This window comes from Branchiostoma belcheri, unplaced genomic scaffold (assembly GCF_001625305.1).
Source record: "Branchiostoma belcheri isolate BF01 breed outbred unplaced genomic scaffold, Haploidv18h27 scaffold47, whole genome shotgun sequence".
Lineage (NCBI taxonomy): Eukaryota > Metazoa > Chordata > Leptocardii > Amphioxiformes > Branchiostomatidae > Branchiostoma > Branchiostoma belcheri.
In genome coordinates this window covers 1,913,993-1,933,512 of record NW_017804098.1, presented here as the reverse complement: position 1 = coordinate 1,933,512, position 19,520 = coordinate 1,913,993, and the positions used below count along the sequence as shown (strand labels likewise).

The 19,520-nt window shown below is 40.4% G+C and overlaps 1 protein-coding gene across 1 annotated transcript; it reads right to left on the bottom strand.

Annotated features, from left to right (window-relative positions):
• Nucleotides 1-6,786: 6,786 nt before the first annotated feature.
• LOC109479268 (homeobox protein ceh-30-like) lies at nucleotides 6,787-19,146 on the bottom strand. The gene is made up of 3 exons (XM_019781224.1): nucleotides 18,400-19,146; nucleotides 8,272-8,450; nucleotides 6,787-7,594 (listed from the first exon to the last, which is right to left on the bottom strand). The coding sequence occupies exons 1-3, from the start codon at nucleotides 18,782-18,784 to the stop codon at nucleotides 7,301-7,303; spliced, it is 858 nt and encodes a 285-aa protein (XP_019636783.1). The 5' UTR covers nucleotides 18,785-19,146; the 3' UTR covers nucleotides 6,787-7,300.
• Nucleotides 19,147-19,520: the final 374 nt, after the last annotated feature.

Genomic DNA, 19,520 nt, shown 5'->3' with positions numbered 1-19,520 from the left:
TCCATAGCATGCCAAAAACTGGGGGTTTTGGGGGTCTTCATGGTCTTTGGGATCTTTTATGTGCTATTTTCTGATTGCATATAGACAACATAGCCGGCCTGGTTGAATTACCCCGTTTTTTAGAACTGGGCTAATCAGAAAACAGCCGAAGACCACCAAAACCCCCACGTTCTATAAGCCTGATACGGAGGCTACTTTTTAACAATATTTGTCATCGCAAAAGGTAATATTATAAATGTCTGTGAGTGATAGGATGGACATTTTGGTTGCATTTATACATTGTGCATGTTTTGAATGATGTTACGAGCTTGGCGTTTTGTACACATGAAGGGTAGTCTTTCTTATAATTCATCTTCCAAAACGCTGATATATTGAATGAAGTCATTGCCCTCAAGCTGGGAAAATTTATGCCTGACAGAATCTAGCGTCATTAATTCATTGCAACTGCCAAGTGTGGTGGAACAAGTAAAACATTTTCATTTGATGGACGTATCTCTAAAAAGCAGTAAACATTTGTCACTTTTAAGCTTCCTACTGACATTTTAAGTGTTGACATCTCAGAGTGACAGAACTGTCGTCTGACAAGAGTAGGCGAATATTTTTAACAATAAATGAAGCTTTTATACCACCAAAGCAATAAAATACAGACAGACAGGATCTAACCATCTATATCAATCGCACTATCTTTTTGAAGTTTTGGAGGTGACTTCAGTGTTCAGTTCTACCTTGTTTTGTCACCTTTTTCGAGGAAAAGAGTGCCTAAGACCCAGTTTTGGACACATCCTTGTGGATAGTGTTCGATCTAATCGGGTTGGCGCCACCGAAGTCGTTAAAAACGCCCATCGAAAAGTTCCCAATTACACGTCCACTACAAAGCCTAACCTTCGTTTCTGGAAATGCTCGGAGGCGACGGAAGAACCTTTTCAAACAATCGCCTGTTTCTATTCATCTCTTCGCTTGAAAATCTCTCCCAAAACCGACAGACATGCCGAGAACGCGGGCGCTCGGAGGGAAGGGTGATGGACAGCTGGTTGGGACGAGTTTTACGACGTGTAATTGGGTGTAATTATGTTGTAATGGCCTGTCGTAATGATCGCCAGGGCAGCGGCCTTGAGAGTGGTTGCAACAGACCGAGTGCAAAATACAACAAAGACCAGACATCAATGCTCACATCTCAGATCAGAATCGTAAGATAGGGTACACCTGGTTTATCTGAGGTAACGTCAAAACATGCACTTTTCTTTTATTATTCTTTTGTTTTATATAGAAAAGTTAGTTTCATGAAGACATCCAATGCAATTTCAGGATGGGAAGACAAAACAAATATTCTGGATGCGGAAATCTCTCTGATATTGACATTTACTGTCATTTTGTAGTACATTATCGTCATCATTTCACACTCGAAACGTTTGAAACTACTCTCCAAGCAGAGGTTGTGGGAGAATGATCGTTACCTTTTTATATATGGCCGTTTTTTTTTTGTCCTGACGGGACCTGACCCCTACCGTCGGTGGCCGCGGACCTTCATGGCTAATGGATACTGCCTGGCCAATTTGATACTGTCTTTTTGCCACCGAGAGGGATCTGCTTGGAGATTATTTGAAACAAGTTACGTGAGGAGTTCCCTTTATTTCTGGGTGCCACCCATAAATAGATGCAACCATTTCCGTCAGAGTCGACATCAGATTTTTGCCTTACAGATAACAGTATGCTATGGGACAGGATTGATTCAACTTACCACATAAAAGAAAGATCACAAAACTGACTTTGAAAAACCCATTTTGCCACCCTACATCGGATGCCTTTAACAAGGACAAATAGATGTAGACAGACTTTTTATTTCCCTGTCTTTTTCCCTATTTTGACAGATGCCGTTGTTACTGGCTCCTGCAAGTTACTTAGTTCTTAGCGCCTTTCTAGTTACATCTGTCTTTGCCTAGCAAAGGTATGACCCTCTTTAGGCCACATTGTCTTAATCTTATGGATGACATCCGCGTGCGCATTGATTTTCGCCTGTTCTCAAAAAAAAAAAAAAAAGATCACGTCCACCGAGGCTCTGGCCCGGCTCTAAGCCTGGGTAGTCCATGGTAGTTAGCGACAATACGGAGCCGGGCACCCAGGCTACCGAATCTCCACGACTCAAGAACTCGGTACAGTGCCGATTTGTAAATATTCCGCAAAAAGCCATCATGTGCCGGCTTGTCGTATACGTCGCTATGTACTGCCGCAAATCCACAATACCAGCTTTGTAGTCCTGTGGTTTTGTGGCATATTTATTTTTGCCCGGATTTTTTTTATTCGCCCGCGCGCACTAGTTTGGGGGTCTTCAGAGGATGTCATCCATAAGATTAAGTCGGTGTGGCCATAGCAACATGTATAGATTTTTGGAGAAATGAAAAGTGGGAATATACTGCATGGAATTTTGCTGTTACTACTTTTTCTGATTGGACTGAGCTTGCAGATTTGGACTTCAGAAACAAGATAACCTCAGTTATAAGGATGGAAGGGTTTGCAATTTTTTAAATCACAGTTACACAGGAACATTATCAACAACATTCTTTGTAGTCAGGGAGTGTCTTCATTCTGATTATTTGCGTACGGTCTATAATATCTGTCTAATTAGTGTTCTTAAGTGCTCTTAAAGTGTTTTTCTATTTACTTCTCTTTCTTTAATTCTTTTTGAACAAAGAGATAACGTAGAGCTGATAGCGTCTTCCGTGGCGCCTTCCCTTATTTTTCCTGACTTTTCTTTTAAATCCTTCCTTCTAATGGGGCGAGAGAATTGGCCTAAGAAAGGGTAATCCTGTCTATTGAGACCGGGGTGAGTTCTGGAGGAGGTCGTCACACGCACGACCTACAATAGACAGAACAAATCCCCAATTTCAGACCGTGTATGACCAATTGCTCTGGAACATTCGTGTGGATTTGGAACATGTGCGGGAAAACCAAGGAGGTTAGAGGAAAACGAAGTATTTTTTTATTCCAACATGTAATCACCAGTGGTGATGGCACACTCAAGTTTTTCAAATTATATTGATGCCGCCACCAACACAGGGGACAAATACATGACAGGACAGTACTCATTTTCATCTGAGTTAAGTGAGGAAAGTCGTGTAAAGTGCCTTTCCCAAGGGTACAAGATCGGTGGCATGTCAGGACTCGAACCCGGGACCTCTAGGTTCCGAGTCGCGCACTCTGCCGCTACGCCACACAAACGAAGCATTTCTGAATGTTTCAATGGAAGTGAATACTAGATAACAAGTTAGGGGAAATGAAGGAGGGAAAGAGAGGATGAAAGAAAGAAAAGAAAGAGCGGAGAATGGAATAGTACTTGACTTTATTATCCACATCCAGCATACATGTACAAAACAGTATAGCTATCCTTCCTTATGACCGTTCTAACACACAACAAGACACACAGGAAAGTATACAAAACATAGCAAAGAAAAATCTTAATAAACTCATAAACAGGTAGAACATTAAAACGAAGCTTTCCTCCCTGTTTGAACCGAAGTGAAGACTAGATAACAAGTTAAGGAGGAACTGAAGTGTGAAAGATAGGAGGAAAGAAAGAACAAAGGAATTGTCAGGAAAATGATTAAGAAATTCGTATACACCTGGGGCAAAAGTTTTTAACACCATACTATGCTTGCAGTACTAGTAGTATATGGCATAGGTTCTAGTATTTCAAGGTGTACATTTTCGTATAGTTCATCTTGTGACGGCAAGCCAATGAATGACTATATTCTGTAGAAGAGCGCTATCTTAAAACACAATCCCAGTTCACAATGCCTCTATAGCAATCACGACTCCAATTCTGCCCAAATCTTGTAACACAACCACCGACATATCATTGCATTATCTTGTTTCCCCTTGCCTGATGTAAGAATTTAGACGTCCTGCGTTCTCCTCGCCCAATATCACGCCACAAACACGTCAAACCCCGGCTCGGGTCTATATCAACACATTACTTCCGCATAATTTACCACTCCGCGCTTGTAATCACTTTTCTGAAGATAACTAGCAGCTCAAGTGCTTAGATTAATTAATTACCCCCTCGGGGAGCTCTTTGAAAGTGAATCACGCTAATTATAGGTCTCCTTTGGCGGGTCTGACACCCAATAGGTAGACCTGCCTCAGCCCTGATCCCCTGTTGTATGCAGGGCTCCGTGCGGTGCCACGCCGTCTGCGGTTTTCTTTCATCCTTCCGAAGCGCTTTATTCGGCCTTACCTCCCGAAACAGCCTCGGGCGCGACTTCGGGAAGACTCGTCCGTTTCCGTAGAAAATAGAGCATATGATTTAACCGTGTGTGAAAATGTTGGCTAATGTTGACAAAATAGGGGAACCAACGTTACAGATATAAGTAAACACTGTTCTAGAAACATCTTTGTATAGGAAGTCCCTTTATAGCCGGCATCCAATGCGATTTCAGGACAGCAAAACTGGAAATATTCCGAATAAGGCAATCTTTGTGATATTGACACATACTGCTTCACATTAGCACATTTGAATCAGTATTTCATACTTTGGGCATTTAAAACTGCAGAAACAAGCCCCAACATGAGTCCTTTATTTTCTAGTGGTACCCTATAAATCAGCCCAGGGCCCTTCCAGGCTGTGATTTTGGAACAGATGTGAGAATTTAAGAAGCTTAGCTCTCCTCGTTCACAGTCAAATTCAGGGTGTGTCTGTGAATTAAGCATCTGCCATAGAATTTCCAGCGCCTGTACTTTAATAGAGATTAATAACTCTAGAAAACGTACACTGAATGCCGACAATGCACTTCTCACTGCGAAAAACGCTGATTACGTCAGATACATTGACCTCAACCGCGACATGCGGACCTTAGGCCACAGCAAGTAAAGTTTATGGATGACATTCTATGCAGATTCCAAATCTAATGTGAGCGGGCGAAAAAAAGAGGGGGCCGAAAAAAACAAGCTTAAGGTTCCTACAGTTTAAAATTTTGTCTCAATCAATGTACAAAATGGTTTTGATTCAGTGGGAACATTATATATACACAGCCAGCATCACATATCACTGCATCAAAGTAAGAAACAAAACATTAAATCAGAGCCTTTTCTTGTCTCCTCTCTTCATAGTTATCTGCCATCCACCTTCCGGCATGGCAACAGACATCTTTGCCCATTTTCTGCATGGTGACCACTGTCAGAAGGCAACAAAATTTCTAAAATCAGGGGAAAATGCGCGCGCTGATGTCATCCATAAAAGTTACTTGCTGTGGCCTTAGTGGAAAAACATATCCCACACCGTTTGGATAGATCAAAGCCGAACCTTGCACTGGAGGAGGTTGCTTTGCTTAGAAGATATCAATATCACTTTTACACGCTTGACATTGTCCGTAATTTGACTTTAAATGTCCCATTTACCAGCTTTCATGGCGAGTGAATGGAGGACGGTACGGGTGGTCGAGTTTCTAAAGCCCGCTGAAACTTCACAAGCTTGCTCTGGTCTTTTATTAACTTTGCCCATCTGTTGACGCTATGGGTGTATTGTTGGGGGATATCTTCCGCCGAGCGGGGCTTCCATAGCGAGTGTACGGGCGGGTGTTGAGAATGGCCGGGTCGCACCCGGCACATATGTGGGTACGGGACCTTTGGTAGCCCGGGCCTTCAGGAGAAGGGCTCGGGTCGATTTGGGCGTGAAATTTTGCATAATGTTTTCAATTACACCACTCAAGTTACTGAGGGCTAAACGTAAGCATTATATTCACATCAGAATTAGACATTATTTCAGCTCAGAAATACCGTGAACCGAGCACTTTTTAGATATAAGGTATGCATTTTTGTTTTTAAGTTAAAAACATTATTCCGCGCATTTGTTTGTATTGATGAAATGCTACTTTGTTTTCATAATTGAATTTAGCAGTCTAGAACAGCTTACTGGTAAAATTTGATTTTCACATTAAGAAACGAAACTTCAAGTGCTTTTAAATAGAGAACACCTCTCTAGCATTATTTGTAAGATTGTTTTTGCAGTGTTCATAATATTTATGATAAAACGACGTAAATTCTGTCCTAAGCCAAAGTTGTTGCCATCAGTTATCCAACACTAATTTTATACAGACAGTATGTCAACTGTATCTCCCCTTGTCACTTTTACTAAGTGTTAAAGTCCAACACAAGATAACGCCAATAATTACCCACTGAAGATACCCTCACTTATAGGCGGCTAAGCAAGAGTTATGTTTGCTCAAACCGAGTGTGTTGTAATGTGATATAATTCACCCAATTAAGATAACATCATAGCCTATCTGGAGGGGACATCATTAAGGCGGTAAGCAATTTCCACACTTAATGAACAGCTGTAGACGCCCAAACGTGACGCCTTAAGGACCCCGTGGTTGTTTTTGGCGCCTCTGTTCTGGGACAGGCAACCGCAAAAAGGCCAGACCTTGTGATAACATCGAAACGCGATCGTCTGTACACTAACACGTTGTGTCGCTGTCAGTTGTCATTAAGCTAGATGTACTAGAAACTGATTACTGATTAAGCCAATCGTGTGTAGTCCCCAGATTGTTTTTTTGAGTTGAACTAATTAAAACTACAAATATTTTGGTTCGTGTGCTGGGTTTTCACAAGCTTCCAACCATAGAAAAGCGGTACCAATGTATCATCGTTGGTGTAAAGTATGATTTAAAACACAAAATATTACAACTGCCTTTTGCGAAAGAAATATTGATAAGAAATTTTCTTTGCAAGTGGACATATACCAGTATCATTTCTGTATAGATATATTGATATAAGAAGTAGCATCATCATAAATTTTGTAGAGCAAACTTGCTTTTTATTATTATTATTACATTTATACTACAAATCGGAATAAAATCTATGCAATCACATTGCATACTTATACATGTATCAATCTTATTAAGGACACTTCCTTTGTGCTTACCTAAATATTGCATAAATAATAGACAAGTTTTAAATCATAAGGGCACTTCGTGATATAACAATATTCATGTACACCTAGAAGTTTTCTATAATTTCTATATTGTCGGAACAAAAGTCATCTCCAATCGACGTAGGCAGTGAAAAAGAAAACAAAACATGTGCATAGTTGAATGTAACGACTTTAAACGGTCATATCTGAACCACCACTGTATTTATATGAACAAAACTACACTGACGAATTCAAATTCAAGATCAGCAGCTATACTCTTTGAATGAGCAACTAATTTGCTGTTCGTTATTTTGAAGAAAAATACTGTATTTACTGATAGAAATACTACAAATAGAATTATTTACACGTACATACTAAAGTCTTTTCTTGGTGAAACTATGTTCTTGTCGGGCTATTTTGATTGGCTGGACCAACTAACGTTGGTTGGTGAGCCAACGCTGGCGAAGGGTATCGCGGGAAGGCTGGTGCAGCCTGGTACGGGGTATATTGATAATACCCCGGATGTTGGCCCATGTTCCCGATGCTATAAAGTCTCTGCGCGTAGGCCCAAGGGCTTGGTGCTCCGTAAAGTCCAGCAAGGGATGCATAGTGTTGGTGGGCAAGTAGTTCCAGGTCGTTGGTGTACTTCCTTTTCCATTTCGTCCGCCTATTTTGGAACCAGATCTTTATCTGGAAAAAAAATACATACACAAAATTTATTACAGGATACAGCATACATTTTCTCGTCGGGTGTTTTGTCCATTCTGTCCCAATGATATTGAAGACGAACAACATTTTATTTTGAATTGTACACTATATAACGATAAACGCACAAAGCTGTTCAACCTTCTCTCCGCCTGCTCAACAGAATTTGTTACATTTCATGTTATAGATAAATTTAAGTTCATCCTAGAAGGCAATAACCCTTACTGTGTACAAATAGGTAAATATATCAAAGAATGTTTAGACCTTAGAACAAGTAGTATTAGTTGACCCATCTATTGTTTTGTACGTAGGATAATTTCGTTGTACCCATGTATATCTACATGTCTCAGACCTTACGAAAGTCGCTGTACTTTTGTTGTGTCAATTAAGTTCTCTTACTATGGTCTTCTATTCGCTCATTCCTTGACGAAGACTGATGCTGTTTAGTCGAAAATCCTATTTTCAGCTGTCTAATTTGTTGGATATTACGTGATTCTGATACAGAATGAAATCTGCTTCAAGCTTATCTAATTAATTGGATGGGATTCATTTCAACGTAACCTACGTCTTCGTAGGTTTGAGCGGGTTTTACAGCTAGCTCCAGTCGCTTGGACTTTGAAGCTAATCTAGTTTGAATCGGTTCAAATTCACAACAAACTAACCTGAGTCTCGGTGAGTTTGAGCTGGTTTGACAGCTCCAGTCGTTTGGTGACAGACAGGTATTTGTTCTTCTGGAACTCGCCCTCCAGTTCCTTGATCTGCTCTGCCGTGAAGGCCGTACGGGGGCGCTTCTTTCTCTCATCTTGTCTGTACAGACGGGGAGAATCCGACCGGACTTCATCTGTAATGTTGAATTTGAACATAGATATAGACCAGAGCTCGAAATACTTTTTGTGCATACCTATCGTATATGACCGTTGGCTTCTTCCATCTTCTCGGCCTTTTTAACATTACTTTTCTTTACTTCCCTGTTATCGTAAATGAAAACAAAAACAAAACAAACACAGTCACAAAAACATCAAACAGCTAGAGTTAATATAAGTGTGAACAACATAACAAAATTGGTATTATGAAAGTATGAAAGTGTACTGTTTATAGAGCGAGAGTCACTAATATGCATTAGGCTACAGCAAGTACATTTTATGGATGACATCTTATGCAGACTCCGAATCTTATAGGAGGGCGCGAAAAAAAGATGGGGTAAAAAAAAGCAAGATGCTTAAATTTTCAAAACAGAGATAAACGTTGTAACCATAATCAAAGTGACAACTAGTCTTTTATGTCTTTATTGTAGAAGTTCAGAGATATAGTAGTATCACTTCAATTACACTCAAGGCTACCAGAAGAAAGAAGCTAGATAAGTCTTCTATAAGGAACAACAATCTTTGAAAAAGCTGTATTTTATCTGTTGCAAATCTAATAGCAGACAGCCTCTGGCAAAAGAAGAGGGAACCGATTTTCCCATTATGCTTGTTCATCCACTTTGCTTAATAACCTCTAATGAAGCGTTATCATCACATTTTTTCGCCAATCTATAGTGACAACATAAACGCTAAAGGCCAGCCACCTATTTTTTCCCAATTACTCTCTACTGTTGGACTATTTTGACATAATGTGTTGGTTGTTATGAGTGTATAGCTTGTGTGTTGTCCTATTTAGTTAAGCGGGCTCCCATACTCGGTCACAAAATACAGCCCCGTATATATTTCTTGTTCGAAATCTTTTTACAGTGACAGTTTCTTTCCCCGTACGGCCAAGCTTTGGAATTTCCTCCCTGACAAGTGTTTCCCACCAACCTACAATCTACAGACTTTCAAATCAAACGTTCACCGCCATCTCTTGACATAGCCATGTTTCTCTCATCTTTCTAGTTCAATGCCGAGAAGTGGTCGTATAGGCCTTGCATTGAACCACTCCGTTAAAAAAATATATATATTTTTTGTGAGCGAGCATGTTTCCCTCAGTGAACTAAACAAGAAGGAACCAAACCTAATAGCTACTAGGTGTAAAACAAGCCACGTGAATCAGTCAACTAAAACATACCTGTCTTATTCACACGAGATTTTCCCAAATAGAAACGTGAAAACCCAATTTGTTTCCCAAACGTAAATATTAACACATAAACAACCCTTCCAGGTGTGCCAATCACCTTAATAGTTTAACAAATACTTTCCAAATGACCAAACCTTAAAGTGTCAATCAAACCCATGTCTTCTTAAATTTGTAGACATTCTATATAGTTTTTATATAGTTCTATATAACCTTCAAAGCTCTATGAATCGTGCGTAAATTCTGAAAAATTTCTTCGTTCAGTATTTCTGAATAACAGAAGATCTTTTGGGACAGTGATGAGTATGCTTTGAACTGTGAGTCGCAGATTTTATCTTCTATACGATGAGTCAAAAGTCAAGTCTGGTGGCTACACGGCTATCTTGAAACATCTGTTCGTCTGGCCGGGGAAGAATTGGCGTCGTTGGTTGGCGCCAGTATCGCCTGGAGTGGTATTTGAACCACAGAGATCACTTGTAAGGACATAACAATGGCTTGAGGGACAACATGCATGGGACACAGTACAGGGACAACCTTGGATCGGTCGGAACAATCTCAGACTGGGGAGAAATGGTCTTCATCGGGACCGAACAACACCCAACCATACTGTTTGTTCACAGAATTGATATGGTGAAAACCAAGAAAATTTCATTTGCACATTGATTTATAAGCAGAATAATCAAAGAATTATAAAAGAAAAAAGGGATGTAAGAAACCTTTCAATGTTACCCCAATTGAAATCCATAACACTGTATGATCAAAAGGTATGACAAATAAACGTACGTAATAAGAAGCCAATCCTTCTTATCTAGCCAATGTTTCTAGAGTTCTATCTAGCTTGTATATATGCGCCGTACAAACCTGTGTATTAACTTATGTATTAACTTTGTTGGTATGGAACCACAATACATAACTAACACTGTCTTCGTTGAAGCTGTATTTTATCATGAAAAAATTGATTGGTACATTTCTCAATTTTATAGAGAAATACTGTATACCATAGTTCTAGATTTGGTGCCAACCTTCAAAGTAAAGATCTTTCAGAAGATAAAGGGGATGTTTATCTGTCTGAGGATCTTCTTGTCTTTTTACTTCCATAAATCTGTCAAGATGTACAATTAGCCTCCACATAAACTGGATCATCATACTGTGAGATTCAAAGACTAAAATGTTGTGAATGTTATCTAATGTGAATTTATTGCTTTTGTGTGAAAAATAATAATAGAAGGTTAGTCTGTATAGAATACCAATCTATAAAACACCTGTCGCATATAGTCACACGTATATACACATGATATACGGTAAAATACGGCGTATGTCAGGAAATATACATAATATCAATAATTTGTTTCAGACAGAAAGAAGGGTAGCTAAACAATTTTCACAAGCAAACTCAGAGCACTTTTCATAGTATTTTTTTTGGTTTCCTAGAATTTATGCTATACAGATATTGAAATTAAAAAAATTCAAACTGTTCTCCAACTCAAGATATTGAAATTATTCATTTAGTGACATTAAGTGAGGCAATTTCCTTTGAATTAGAATTATATGTAGCAAAATAAGTAGTTTGGATGACAAACATAAGTTAGAAATGTGCGTGGACACATAAAGTTTGAAATTAAGAAAATTGGGTAAGAAATGTCTGTGCTTTTATCTTCCATTACACTATTGCAAAGGTATACATTAATTCATTAACTTTTCTTATTTTTACGGTAGAAAAAAATTTTCTTCGAGATACTGGCTACTCTCTGGTCCAGATGTTTCACAGCAGCTACTGTTATTCTAAACTCACCATTAAAACGGAGCAACACTTTCTTCTTTTGTAAACGATTATAATTTCCAAATTAGCTGGCATATCACAAACGATAAAGACGATTTTCTGCTACCCCTTTGATTCTCCCTACCCTTTTTGTCTCTCGTTTCAAGCGCGACCGAGAAAATTTATCTTAAAAAAGAACCCCTTAACACCGAGGGTGGGGCTAATCTGGGTCCATGAATGGGCTGTGAATACGGGTGAAACCGAGCCCAATATTGCCTGGAACGTTCTTTAAAAGCTCGATTCAATAGCGCTGAATACGGGAACAGCAGGTGGTTGGAACGGACTGCCTCCATGCTGGCCTCTCTACAAAACTTCACAAGAAACTCTAGTCTTTTATTAACTTTGCGCATCTGTTCAGGGTAGCGGAGGGGTTTTGTTGGACGCTCAGAGCGGTGTGTTTAATGTCATTGTAAATATTGTAGTGCAAAGGCTGTGGAAGACGAAATTCATTTTATTTCAAACTGTTCATTCCATAACAACGCTCGAAATGAGTTGACTATTCAAACTTCTACAATTTATCCCAATTTCTCTAAACTTGCAGACAAAGAAAAAAACTAGTCTTCTTTTAACTTCCCAAAACCCACAAATTTTGGAAAAGATGGGACATTACGTCTTCCATGGTTTACAGAAGAGAAGTCAAACATAGTTTTAGACATAGTTTTAGACATAGTTTTAGACATAGTTATAGTTCCAGACAGCTACCTTTATCATGTAGATTTAAGTTATTTTATACTCTGTTTCATTGCTCTCTTATTTTTTGTAATTTGCAATTCCTCCGGGCAAGAATTTGCAATACACTTTTCATTGTAGGTTTAGAGAACTGGACAGTCGTCTGAGAAATGATAACACTCATAAGTTAGACTCAGTGGCCCGAGTTAACGATAAAGTTTTTAACATACAATTTTCCGTAAATTAACGTTTTAAAACGTATCTTTTGGGCCTGTTTACATATCTTTAGATCACAAGTAACAAACCTTTAAAAAGATTTGTCAGTGGAGAAGTTGTTCCACTACATGTTCAAAATCTGAAAGAATCGATAAAAACGTTCGTTCCAGGCTATAATTTCTTGATGTAGATTGTTCTGAGACACATGTAGTAGACCACATCTAGTTAGGTATCTACATAGATTTTGGCTGTAGAATTTATTCATCCATTGTAATTTCAGGACGACAAAACAAAAATATTCTGGATCAGAAAATATGTCTGATATTGACATCTACTGCCTTTTCTTAGCACATTTTCGTCTTCAAGTCATACTTGGGCGTTTGGAAAAGCCCGTAAAAAGCTATCTGAGGAGTGTCTTTATTATTGGGTACCACCAACAAATACCGGGAACCAGCCTACGATTCGAAACAATTGTTTTCCGTCAGCAACATTGCAATTTTGCCTAACAGATATCAGTATGACAATACAGTGAAATGTCTTTAAAAGTCCACTTTTACAGTCCTATCACTTTGGGTACAAAATCAGCCAACTACCCCTCCTAATCTCCAAGCAGATCCCTTTCGGTGGCAAATTGGCCAGGCAGTATCCATTAGCCAAAGAGTTTAGCTGGCCACCGACGGGTGGTGGGGATAGCGACAAAAAACGGCCCTATATAAAAAAAAGTAACAATCATTCCCCCACAACCTCTGCTTGGAGAGTACCCCTCCTTCGTTGCCCATGACGTGTACCTGAAAGGCCGTGATCCCAAGTTGTCAAAACACCAGCTGATCGCTTTTAAAACATTAAGGTCGTCTCCGTGAAACCTTCCCCCCTTTTCAAACCCTTTTCTCCCTACCGTGTTTCCCCCGACCTCCGCGATGTTGAGCACAAGTCTATCCGTCTCAAATTGGACCAGCGAAACTTTGATGTGAAGTTTACACAACAGGAGCCACTTGCGCGGTTCGGTTACATCCGTCGATCGATCACTCCGGTGTTTGTAACTTCAACACGATCGTGGCCGCTGGTGTAAGGGGATCCTCGCGGAGATTTCCGCGCCACGGGGCACGTTATTTCGGCGCGCCGTTGATCTGAAGTCGCGGGGGCATTGCGCACCGCGCGCCGCATACTTAACCTGGCACCCCGCGGTAACATGAAAATATTTATAATCCTTCAAAACAGAGTGAGTTTCAACAACTTAAAACTGTTTCTTTCGCTTTTCGGCGCTTCTAAGTATTGTTTCAAAATCACAATTAGAAGCTCATAGCCCCTTTCAAAAATGATGACTGTCATGAAACTGTCAGATCTCAGGATTTGAGCATTTTTATTTCATTGTGTAACAGATGTAAATACCTATCAGGAAATCAGCATATCTACCAGTTAACCGGCTATCGGGACTCAGAACCTAGCTGAAAGCGCCGACATTTGTGGTCGGTCAGACCTAGAAGCTTCGCTTCTAATCCAATATTGTTCCTATTCTAAGTTATTTCCCTAGAAGGATATAATAACAGCAATTGGAAACATATTGGATCACACAAGAACCATAGCATGTTCCTATTGAAGTTGAATACAATTGGCTATCCAATTTATATTCACTTTGTATACTTCTCAACGTTGTAAAAGGCAAACAAATACACGACGGTGTCATCCGTAAAATGTTCTTAGGATTCCTAAAACTATAATTATACGTATATCCTTGCCCACAGCACTCTTAAAAAGATTTGTTGAATTCCTTCCGACGAGAAAGCGGACATCAAGTACATGCCGAGGAAGTTCTGTTGTTTCAGAAACTTCCCGAAGCTCCTGAGGGCACACATGAAGGGAAAGGACTCATGGAGAAAGGCGGTAATGGCTTCCGAGGCGGACCGCAGTCTGACTTTGTCACAGTCACTTTTCTAGACAGGATACAAGGCGTTCGTTTTTTTTTTTTTATTTCTTTTGTAAATCAGTTCTCACTTTTTGCTTTGAGGTTCAGATTAAAAAAACGTATCATTGTCATTCATTTCAAATCCAACAGCACTTATAAATTACCGTTTTACATGTATGAACCAAATTTACACCAAAAAGTTTCCACTCATCCTATCTGCAAAATAGATCCTTTTTTTCACAAAAAGCAATTGCGAATTCTGACTCACAGTCAATCATAACAGTCAACAGGAGCAATTTCGATACGTTGCTACTTCAAAACGCATTCTACCTATTTTGCTGATTCTTTCGTTCTTTTTGTACATACTTTAAAACAATGTCAGGAAAAATACGTTTCTACTATGTATTAGTGAGCGTAGACCTAGTTCGCATATCTTTTATAGCAGGTATATTAAACAGATAGCTAAAGCTCGCAGGGGGAGACATTGTATCAACCTACTCAGCTTACTGAAGGGAGACCTGAAGCGCAGAGGGCTAGGCCCTCTCACAACAGAAAAGAAACTCAAGGAGCTTAGAGAGCTCGCGAGGCAGAAGGCACGGTGGAAAGAGATGAAGAAAGACTGAATGCGGCTACAGGACATTTCCACACGACTGTAGACGCAGAACACAGCAGATGATGATGATACTAAACTGAGCAATTTCCGTGTGATGTCAGTAGGCAGACATATATTTCAGGTGACTCACAGCTGCCTATTTTGCTAATCCTTTCTTTCTTTTTGTGCATACTTTAAAACAATGTCAGGAAAAATACGTTTCTACTATGTATTATTGAGCGTAGACCTAGTTCGTATATCTTGTATCGTATATAGCAGGTATACTAAACCGAGCAGTGATGTCAGTAGGCAGACATACATTTCAGGTGACTCACAGCTGTGATAGACGTGGCGTAGGTGTTACCGTATAGCCCCCATGGGGACGATTTTATCAGTCTCTTACATCAAACCTCTGTCCTGTTCCTGTCCTATGATTCACGGTGCCCACATCGTTTGTTGTCGCTCCATGGCGCCAGTATTGTTTATACCCTACACAAGACAGGCTTCCTTCACGTTTCGGCGAATCTCAGTCTTCGTAATTACACCAAACAACAGGTAAAGGTACCGTGTGTACCGTGTGTACGGGCTGACACTATCTCAAACACCGGAACACTGGAACCGGAGAGCCTGATAAAGATTTTCCACTCGCTTAGCTCTAGCCTTCTTGGACCAAGCGACACAAACAAGAGAAAAAGATATTTCGAAACGTTAAGAAAAGGCCATCATGTAACTACGTTAAAGTTTCAACAAAGCCGGGCGTTCTTATTTTACGATTGCGCAAACAAAAGTAAGAAAACTGATTCTTATAATTCCGTAATGCAAGAAATACTGATACCCCATTGCCCATGACCCTAATTGCTCTACGTAAAGACCCCAGTTTATGATTTTGTGTTGTCTGCAGGTAGTTTTATTACTGGAATGATGTGATCAAAGATTCTAAATCCTCAATTCCGTTAACACCTGAAATTACGACCACAGTCGTGTTCTCTAGTCGCACACTCACCATAAGTACACAAAACACAGTCTAACTTTTTTCTTGGCGCCAGATATGTTTATACCTTTGCCGGAGTTAGTGAGAGATTCCCAGGCGGAATTTCAGTAGATAACAAGGCTATATTCCGGCTTCATTAGATATCGCACGGTGGTTAGTTCTCAAGTGGGCGGCGAAGACCAGAGACGCCATGTTGGGGTAGAAAAACCACCTTACAGACCTATCGGTTGCGTCTGCCGGCGTCCCCAACATGTAAACCTGGGGACACGGGTTCGAGTCCCACATACATGTAGATGCAATTTTGTTAACGTTCTTCCCTGACATATGTACAGAAACAAGAACAGCTTTATATCAGCAAACCGACTTGCCGAGAAATAGAAAACAGTACCGAAAAGATGAGTTATGGGTTACGGGTTCGATTCCCAGTACTGTTTGATAATACATGTGGAGTCCATGGTGTGACTAAACGCCTTTATGGAACACTTAAATACCACTTTGCAAGAATAATATAGACGGAGTGAACAACACTCTATCGGTACTACCGTTGTATAATCAAAGTCAAGTACAGAACGTATAGCCCAGTAATTTGTATTCCTTGATTAATATATCTTGCATGCTTCTCAAATTTACCCTGGCTTTGGTACGAATATTATATATGATCACTGTGTTTTTGTAAAAAATGTTAAAAGAAATAAAAGATACAAGAAGAAACGGTTTTCCTCTCATGTCAATCTTGAAAGAAAAGGAAGTAAGACACAGACAACACAGTCACAGTACTACCTGTTAGGCCGAACTGACTCACTGTGATGGAACAGGTAAATAAACTACACGTCGTGCAAAACACACAAACAAACACGACAGGAAAACGGATCTGCCTTTGAAGTGGCAACGTCGTTTGAAGAGTTACTACTTGCGGTCAGCTGTTTTCCCTGGTTTATCAAAGGCTGACCAGGCCACAAGGACTCGGGAATAGCTAGCTGGGATGTGGGGTCGTGTGGCGAAGCGGCAGAGTGCTCGACTCGGAACTAAGAGTGCTGGGTTCGAGTCCTGACATGCCATCGATCTTGTGCCCTTGGGAAAAGCACTTTACACGACTTTCCTCACTTCGCTCAGGTGAAAATGAGTATTGTATTGTCCCCTGTGTTGGTGGCGGCATTAATATAAGTTGAAAAAACTTGAGTGTGTCGTCACCACGTCTGGTGATTACATGTTGGAATAAATAAAAACAAAATAGCTGGCTGGGTTGGTTTAACCAACATTCTGTTTTTTTTTATTCCAACATGTACTCACAAGACGTGGTGACGGCACACTATAGTTTTTTTTTTCAACTTATATTTTTGCCGCTACCAACACAGGGGACAATACAATACTCATTTTCACCTGAGCTAAGTGAGGAAAGTCGTATAAAGTGCCTTTCCCAAGGGCACAAGATCGATGGCATGTCAGGACTCGAACCCGGGACTCCTTGGTTCCGAGTCGAGCGCTCTGCCGCTACCGGCCACACGACCCCACACATTTCTATGTTTACAAATGGTGTCCTTGATAGAAGTCTAAGACATTCAAATAACATTATACCAACAAAATTTGGCGCAAACTTCAATCATTTTGTCGCTTGTTTCAAGGATCAATGTAAAGCAAGTCACAATTTTTATGGGTAATTTGTGATGTAGCATGTCGAATGAGTGGGGGATGGAAAACATACATTTTTTACTCTAGAAAGGATACAAACGAGGAGCTAATTTTCAAGTTTAAAATCTTCAAGAACGTCTTGTCGAAATACATGTACCTGCTTGATAAATGCAATGCAACTTATTTTGAAAGAAAACTATACTAAACTAATATGGAAAAGCCGTACAATGTATATTGTATATGTAAATACTTATTGTATTACGTAAACTATCCTGTTTTTTTTACACCTTTTGACTTTCAAAGGTCCATAAGTTAGTACATTTTATGCCAATGGTATGGGTTTAAACGTATGAATATAAAACCCTGTACTTTCCTATCTTAAGTTCAGTTAAATGTTATAAATGTCTAAAGGCTATGTTGTTCATGTTCTTGTGGTTGTAGCTAGATCATCGAAAACAAGCGCTGATTTTCCCGTCTACGTCTAAGTCAATATACCACATATTACAGTTTAAAAAAGTAGCCTTTGTAGAGTCCTTGCTGTAATATACTTTACTTGCAAATAGCAAAAGGAAACCTCCAAGGAGTTACATAGTAACAGAGGAGCCAATTGATAAAAAAAGCCCTCGTTTTACGAAAGGCCTCATTGCCGAAACAAGCTGAAGCCAAACCACTATGTCTACAGTATGATGGATTCACTTTTTGGGATTGTCTTAACACAAAGGATACGAGAAAATGATTAATGAGAAAATTATCTTAAAGGAGACAAGTGCCCTTAATGGAGATAATGCAGTAATTGAAGGCAATGGTTATAATGACTCTTAAAAACTCTTCAATTGACAATCGACTGAAGGGTTTAGACCAGCTCGTTTCTGATTCAAACCTCTGCGTATTTCTCAAAAACATAGAAGGTAGTTATACATACCGTCGCTTGCTTTCATCTTCTTTCTGTGGATGTCTTCAGCCGTAGGGGACGGAGACTTGAGGCTGTCCGGTGTCCTTGCCGACGATGTAGAGCTGACTTCCGGAGAGGACGCCGAGGCGACCGACGCGTCTGTACGGGGCGAGGCGGAGTAAGGCCCGCCGGACTTCTCAGCCTCGATCGGTGCTCCGAACCCGTGGAGATCTCTGGTCTGTTGATCGTACACAGACGGTTTCTGGTTGTGGTGCTGTCTGTCTCTATCGGGGCTGTTGTCGGAGAGTATCCTAGCGATAGAGAAGTCGCTTGTGTTCGGGCGGGGGCTGGTGTCCGCCCGCCGACCAGGGCCCGGGCGCCCCGGCCTTTCCTGCACGTCGTCTGTCAGCGACATCTTTGTCTACGTTCGTAACGATCCCGACACAAAAATGTGCCCAAGAACTAATGAGCGCACCAAGCCGCGGCTACAGTGGAGAAATATTAGTGTCTGTAGACAGAAGGGCGCTGCAACTTCCCGCAGTTAAATGGCGAAAAGCTTGGTCTTAATCTAGAGCGCGATAGGGTTGCCTCGGGTCGGCTGAGCCTACAAACCACCGCGCCAGCCCCGACTCCAGGGTATAATGCCAGCATTCAGCCGGTAATTGATTCTAACAGATCTTGATTGGGCTACAATGGCCGCCCGTTGATGCAAAAGACCTTATTAATTAGGATTTCTGATGTGAAACGGGGCCACATCGCCGCCAGCAAGGTAGACCGCAGCACTTCAAACGCACTGCGATAACTCCGCCCACCGCGCGGGGCAGGCCGGGTAATCTCAGGAATAACACGTGGTATGGTAGTGTACATACGTACGGTGCAAGTCGGAAGCTTTGATTTCATTTTGCTTCTTTCTTAGAAATTTGTTTTAATTTGTCAAGCATATCCCCCCTCAAATCAACTAACATTAATATTATATTGGAAGTTCATCTGTGTTAGTAGAAGTCATTATGAAGCAGTTTAAACTGTAATTTCCAACACAAGAGATCGGACTTACCCAAATTTTCGACTGTGCAACACCAATCTTAAAACTTTGTCAAGGAAATGGCAATTTCTTGTGTTGGAAATTACAGTTAAAACTGAAACAACCATCT

Bases quoted from the DNA above. Each gene is read 5' to 3' on its own strand.
- LOC109479268 (XM_019781224.1), bottom strand. From the start codon at position 18,784: ATGTCGCTGACAGACGACGTGCAGGAAAGGCCGGGGCGCCCGGGCCCT. The intron at 8,451-18,399 runs GTATGTATAACT...TCAACATTACAG, and splicing joins GAAGATGAAAGCAAGCGACG to ATGAAGTCCGGTCGGATTCT. The intron at 7,595-8,271 runs GTTAGTTTGTTG...TTTTTTTTCCAG, and splicing joins TCAAACTCACCGAGACTCAG to ATAAAGATCTGGTTCCAAAA.